Below are 7,010 nucleotides of genomic sequence, written 5' to 3' on the forward strand. Positions count from 1 at the left end.
GAAGAATTTGATATAATGTACGCTCAAAATGGATAATAGGTGAATGAGAAATTGATTCTCAAGTGAACCTATTTGAGAGGAGTCAAATCTTTAAGCTTATGTTGTTGGTTCGTGTCAATATAGGCATGATGATGTAGCTTAATTTGTAAGCTAATTAAGCTTAAAAGATGATTAAGCTTTATTAAGCTTAATTAGGGAAGATTGGGATTTGAAGTCTCGTGCTTTAAGAATTAAAAGCTCAATTTGGAGCTTTGGTTTCTGTAAAGCACGAAACTTTGTTTTAGCACCTTTCGTGCTATGCTTTCATGCTGGACGAAAGTGCATGCAAAATTGAAAGCTTAATTATAAGCTTTAGTTTCATGCTGAAAGTTGGAGTTGTGAGCTACTTTCGTGAGCTACTTTCGTGCTGAGTACGAGTCAATGCTATATGCATTGATTTGTGCTGCGCCGTTTCGGTGCGTGTGGACCACTCGGGTGTGGTTTCCAATCCCAATTCGTTAAACCTTCAGGTTTGTACGGACTTCTCGGTCACTCAGATATTTTGAAACTGGTCATTATCGTCGGTACGAATTAATCGCGTATTAAGTTCGTGACCGTTGGAATTATTACGATAATAATTACGACTGTTTCAAACGTTATTATCCAATTATTAAATCTTGGATTTATGATTGGATTAATGGCCATTATAATGTTTTAATTCCTTTTCCCTTACAAATAGTTGTGGATGTTGGCAGAATAATTTTTACTCCATTTTGAAACTCTCAAAATTTTTGTTTATTTTCTCTCAAACTCTCCTACTCGATTACAAAGGGAAAAAAGAAATTATGCCATCATCTTCTGTAAAACATCGGAGTGCTCAACTTGTGTTCTAGTTCGCCGGGCTTTGGGTTGGAGTGCTCGAACGCCAAAGTCGTAGTCCGTTTTATCCTGGGAGACTGACGCCACAACGATCCTAGCACCCTCAGGAGGCGGCGAATCGGTTTTAAGGAGAGTGTGTGTACGCACGACTCGGGCTTCCTCTGCTTCTTCTTGTTTCTTCGCGTTGGGTTAAAACCTCAGGTTAGAAACCCGTATCCTGTTTATTTTTTGTTCTTGGTTTCGGACCAAGTGGTAGGATTAATCTCGGATAGATTAAATCCTTGTACTAGTTTCGTACTAGTTGTGGTGGGAATAATTTCGTGGAAATTAAGTCCCGTGTACTAGTTTCGTACTTAGTTGTGGTGGGATTATTTTGATAAAATAAATCCCTATTTGTTAATATATATATTGTATATATATGTAATTTTGGTTTCGTACCAAAATTGGTTGGAATTAATTTTCTATAAATTAAATTCCATTTTTTTGGGACAAATATATATTTTGTGTATCGATTTATTCACCAATTTCCAACAATACTCACTGGATATACGATGTTTTTCTGAATTTTAGAGGAGATGACACGCGAAGAGGCTTTACAGATCATCTTTATGCTGCTCTGGACAGGTTCAGTGTTTACACATTCAAGGATGATGAAGAGCTCCGCAAAGGGGGCTACTTGTTGGAACACAATCACATGCGATCTTGCTTGGATGGAGAGAGAAGAAAGAAGGTGGTAGCTTGTATTATGAACTGTTAATTCTGTTACAAAGGGAGAAGAGCAGCTAATCTTTATATATATAAAGCAGAATCTTTGTTTCCCTCCAAAACTATGAATGGACATTGGAAAAATGGGCTGCAGCAATGGATAGATTTGGCCCAAAAATTAAAAAAAAATGTAATTATATATTGGCCCAACATGTGTTATATTAAAACTTTTATTTTTATTATGTTATATTATTTAGTGTAAAAAAATTCCCCCCCCCCCCCCTAAGTGTGAATGCATATTAATAGATTTGTAAGATCATTATTTTTTTTTTGTAAATCGCGAGGTGGTCCGGGTCTTTCTTTGTCCGTTTAACTTTGTAAGGTCATTATTGCAAATCAGATTAGCAATATGAATGCATTTATTATCTTAACATTTAAATATTACATTGTATAGCTATACTTACATTTTTTAATGAAACTAATTCAGCTTTGTATCATAACGTTACAACGATACTTATAAATTTTTGTTCGTGCATCGCACAGGGCATATTCATTTAAACCTCAATTATAATTAATTTGACTATTGATAAATTTGTTAAATCAATTGCTTACATTTTTAATCAAACTAATTTTGAGATAAAAAACTCAAGTACGTTTTTCTGTTTCCAAAACCATTTCTTTGCTAATTCAGATGATGTCAAAAAATTAATTGATAAATTTGTTAAATTAATAATAGCTCGTGCATCGCACGGGACAATTACTAGTATACGGAAAAGGGAAGAAGCGGGAAAAGCAGTTACAAGAGGTTACACCGGAATTAAAGAAGAAATGAAAGACTATAAGGCCCTTAGCTAATCTCTGCTTGAACAACAGAACCATTGCATGCTTCTTCATTTGCTTCCTCCAACACTACTTCCCCACTGAGCTCTTGGAGGCGATTGAGGGGTCCAAGATTTCCATTCTCGTAATCTCGAAAACTTATGCCTCCTCCAGTTGGTGTCTAGACGAGCTCGTGAAGATCTTGGAATGCAAGGAGATGTTGAACCAGCTGGTGGTTCTTCCCATATTCTACCATGTTGATCCTTCCCAGGTACGCAAACAAACAGGCGATTTTGGCTATGCATTCACTCAACACAGAGAACGATTTGGTGCAGATAGAGTTGGTGCGTGGAAAGCTGCACTCACTAAGATTGCAGGTTTTATTGGTTGGCATTTGAAAGAAGTTGGAGACCGGTATGCCTCTGTCTTCTTCTTCTTCTTCTCTTTTAGATTTTCTCAGCAACACCAAATATGTATATGTATATGTATCTAACAGTTTTGTAAAATTGATACTTTAATTCAATACTTTGATGGCTTAATTCAATTTTAGGCTATAAATGCTCCATCTTATAAGAGATTGAAAATGTTGGTTAGGTCTGAATCAGATTATATCAATGAAGTTGTGGAGGTGGTCCAACAAGAATTGAACCATACATACTTGGATGTTGCTAGACACCCAGTTGGAATTGATGCTCGTGTGGCCGAAATACATGCTTTATTACAAAGTGGAGGAAAGGATGATGTTCGTATCATTGGGATTTATGGCATGGGTGGTGTAGGCAAAACAACCCTTGCAAAAGCTCTATTTAACAAAATTTATAGAATGTTCCAAGGTTGTAGCTTTCTTGCTGATGTTAGATCAAAAGGTTTAGACCGCTTACAAGAGAAACTTCTTCGTGAAACTCTCAGCACAAAGAAATTTGAAGTTGACAATGTTCATAGGGGAATTAGTTTGGTCAAACAAAGACTTGGATTTAAAAAGCTTCTAGTAGTTGTTGATGATGTAAACCATTTGAGTCAATTGGAAGCATTAGTCAGAGAGCCAAATTGGTTTGGTCCAGGCAGCGTAATTATAATTACAACTAGAGATGTTCACTTGCTAAATTGCCTTGGAATAGAAGAAATGTATGAAGTTAAAAGGTTAAGTACCTGGGAATCTTTGCAAGTCTTTAGTTTGCATGCATTTGGGAATCCAGTCCCGTTGGCGGCATATGCAGAACTGACAGATATGATAGTAAGTTATTCTTTGGGACTTCCTTTGGCACTTACAGTTCTAGGTTCACATTTTCGTGGAAGAAAGTCAATTCAAGAATGGCAAGATGACTTTAAGAAATTATCAAGGATTCCTCATGATGATATTTTGAAGATTCTCAAAATTAGTTATGACGCACTCGACGATGATACTCAAAACATCTTCTTAGATATTGCATGCTTTTTAATAGTTGGATTCTCTAAAGAAACCGCTGTTGCGCTGTTGAATGGTAGTGGTTTCTGTGCTGAAAGTGGAATTAGAATTTTAATTGATAAATGCTTGTTAGCAGAGGATCTTTCTATGCATGCCTTAGTCCGGGATATGGGAAGAGAAATTGTTCGCAAGGAATCACCTACACAGCCTGGAAAGAAAAGCAGATTGATTTTCACTGATGATGTATGTGATGTTCTCAAGGACAACAAGGTAAATGCTTGTTCCTACTTGCTTATATAATTACATATTTATAGTTTTCAATTATTTATATTTTCAAAGATGGACATATTACTGATTTGTGTAATATCTTAATGCTATGATATTTTTTTATATGTCAGGGTACTGAAGCAATTGAAACGATGATCATAGATTTGCCAGAGAATGTGATTTTGGATGCTGAGGTGTTCTCTAAAATGACCAGATTAAGGTTACTCAAAATCTTATCCATGAATGTTAGGGGATCTTTAAAATACTTGTCTAAAGATCTCAGATTGCTTTATTGGGAAAATTGCCCTTTGAGATGCATATCATTTGATCTTTGCTTGACAAAACTTGTCATTTTAAAAATAAAAGGAGGCAATATTGAGAAATTTCAACCTAATTTGCAGGTTTGACATTACATCTTTTTAATAAAAAGCATCACAATTTAATTAAACTAAAAGATAAAGGAAAAGCTGACATCTGCTTTTTATATTTTTGATTTCAACAGGATTTTGGATGCTTGGAGGTCTTAGAGCTTGTTGGTTGCAAGAAGCTTAAAAGAGCCCCAAACTTTACTGGAGCACGTAATCTAAAGACATTGTCCCTCTATGGTTGTTTAAATTTGGTTGAATTGCCACAATCAATTAGAGATTTGGAGAATCTTGTCCAGCTAGATTTGGGTGCTTGCATGAATCTCATGACGCTTCCTAATAGCATTTGTGAGTTGAAACGTCTTGAGGATCTTCATCTGCATAGGTGCTCCAACATAAAAGAATTGCCTGCTAACTTGGGAAAATTGGAGCAATTACGTATGCTTAATGCTATGCAGACTTCCGTGTCACATCTACCTTTGTCTTGTAGATCTTTGAGATATCTCAAAACTCTGCTACTACCGCCGTTGATGGAAGGGTATAGGAGTGTGAAACCTATGGAGGATTTGACATCATCTTCAGATGCTAATTTATGTTCCTTGGAATATCTAAGGGCTCCTTACCAGTCTCTGCAACATTTATCCTTATTGGCAAATTTAGATCTTCAAACTGGTCATGGGTTATTGAAATATTTAGATCTAAGCTATAGTTGTTTCCAGTCCTTGCCCTTAAACCTTTGTCATCTTTCCCAGCTAGAAGTTCTCCTTTTGAACAACTGTCAGAACCTTCGAGTGATTAAAGATCTTCCACCTCGGCTTAAATGCCTACAAGCAAATCGTTGTCCCTTGCTGGAAATTGTACAAGATCTTCCACTTAGCCTAGTGAAACTGTCCACACGTTATTGTCCATTGCTGGAAAATGTACAGGATCTATCTGGCTTATTAGAACTACATGAATTGTATCTTTATGAGTGCAGTAATTTGATTGAGCTTCGAGGTGTGGAGAGTCTGGTTAATTTAGAGCGCATTGACATAAATGGTTGCAGCACTCTGAGCAGTAAATCTTGGTGTGTGAAGTTGTTCAAGGTTAGTCATCTCTCTCTCTCTGGAACTGCCTCAAATAATACTTTTTCATAGCATGTATGTCGTAATGCTGCTTGTCATGCATATATTTATATATGCAGGCACTTCTTCAAAACCCAAACCATCAACAGTTTAGAATGTGGGTTTCAAATGACATGGTTTCAAAAGACTTGTGCAGCAACGAAGTAGTTGGAGTTGGATGTTCATCAAATTACAGTTTGCCATTGTTTTTGAAGAAAAAAGGGATATTTGTTGGTGTGAATGTTTACGGTCGTATTGATTCACAACACGAAATGAATGGAAGGACAGAGCTGATAGCTCCACATAATGATGTGTCTTTGGAGTGCAGAGTATATGATCTTTTGACAGAACCCAATAAATTCAGAGAAGTAGAGGAGCTTATAGAGTTTTATTCATCGCCTGTGAAAACAAGGGAACTCAATAGCCTTCTTCAAACATATGTAGCATATGAAGAAGATGATGATGGTGGGGTATACTTCATTCCTATCAACCCAAAGGTGGTGATGAAATTCGAGGCTGAATGTAGAGATGGTGAGAGTAGAGAGCAGCAGAATGAAGAAGGGAGTAGCAGTAGCATATTGGAGCAGCAGAATGAAGGGAGAAGCAGTAGCATATGGGATGTTGTATTTGGATGTGTTGGTTTTTGTGACACACACAATTAGCAATTAGGTAGGGGCACTCTTTAGGAGTTTAGGCAAATCAAACTTCACCTTTCTCGGGTAACCCCAGCCAAGTTGATCTGGATATTGACTTGACAACCACAAAGTTACAAGTTTGACTTTCGTAAGCGGCCTATTGACCTTCTTGGTTTGGGTCGGTAGGATCACAATATGAGGTTTACCCTGTTGAAAACTAAATAAATAGGTTTATCTATAGGGTTGTGTCTGTTTATGAATAGGTGTAAGTTATGGATAGTTATTTACCGTTATGTCTTTGTGTATATATATGTACTGTATTTCTGTATTAGAAACAGAGAATATAGAATATATTATAACATCTTAGTTTTATATGCATTCTCTAATTTTTTATTCTTCATACTGGTCCTGCCTAGCGGGTGGTGTTATTCTCCACCTGCCAGGCCATTCCATCTTCCAAATTCAACATGGTATCAGAGTCTACTTTCCTAGGGAATTCCAAAGATCAAAATTGTTTTTCATCGCATGAGCAGTAAAGTTACTGTTCACGCAAACCCTAATTTTTCAAATTACTTGCTTTTGGTGAGTTCTTTTGTCAAATTGGTGTCACCCATCCCTTCTACACTCTCTGGCGAGCCTGACCCAGCAAGCGGCATCGCCATCTCCTTTGCCACGCGCCTCCACGTGCCCCTGCCATTGTCGAACTCCGATCGCACGCGCCGTCGCGTGAGGCTGTCTCCGACGGCTTTTTCCGGCGAAACTCTCCAGTTCTGTTCATCGGCTCTCCTCCATTCCTTCTATGCATATGATGTATTTTTCCGGTGAAATTTTACAGATTGTTGTTTTGCCCTTC

At 37.2% G+C, this 7,010-nt stretch overlaps 1 protein-coding gene across 1 annotated transcript; it reads left to right on the top strand.

Moving 5' to 3' along the window:
• Nucleotides 1-1,389: 1,389 nt before the first annotated feature.
• Nucleotides 1,390-6,305, top strand: LOC109156364 (disease resistance protein TAO1-like). The gene is made up of 8 exons (XM_019304198.1): nucleotides 1,390-1,537; nucleotides 2,480-2,796; nucleotides 2,977-4,057; nucleotides 4,186-4,455; nucleotides 4,557-4,659; nucleotides 5,257-5,504; nucleotides 5,603-6,101; nucleotides 6,138-6,305. Exons 2-8 carry the CDS (start codon nucleotides 2,600-2,602, stop codon nucleotides 6,182-6,184), a joined length of 2,445 nt encoding a protein of 814 aa, XP_019159743.1. The 5' UTR covers nucleotides 1,390-1,537; nucleotides 2,480-2,599; the 3' UTR covers nucleotides 6,185-6,305.
• Nucleotides 6,306-7,010: the final 705 nt, after the last annotated feature.

The sequence above is a fragment of the Ipomoea nil genome, unplaced genomic scaffold (genome assembly GCF_001879475.1).
Source record: "Ipomoea nil cultivar Tokyo-kokei standard unplaced genomic scaffold, Asagao_1.1 scaffold2705, whole genome shotgun sequence".
Lineage (NCBI taxonomy): Eukaryota > Viridiplantae > Streptophyta > Magnoliopsida > Solanales > Convolvulaceae > Ipomoea > Ipomoea nil.

Coding starts and splice junctions, on each gene's coding strand:
- LOC109156364 (XM_019304198.1), top strand. CDS start 2,600: ATGTTGAACCAGCTGGTGGTTCTTCCCATATTCTACCATGTTGATCCT. Junction 2,797..2,976: donor TTGAAAGAAGTTGGAGACCG/GTATGCCTCTGT, acceptor AATGTTGGTTAG/GTCTGAATCAGATTATATCA. Junction 5,505..5,602: donor GGTGTGTGAAGTTGTTCAAG/GTTAGTCATCTC, acceptor TTATATATGCAG/GCACTTCTTCAAAACCCAAA.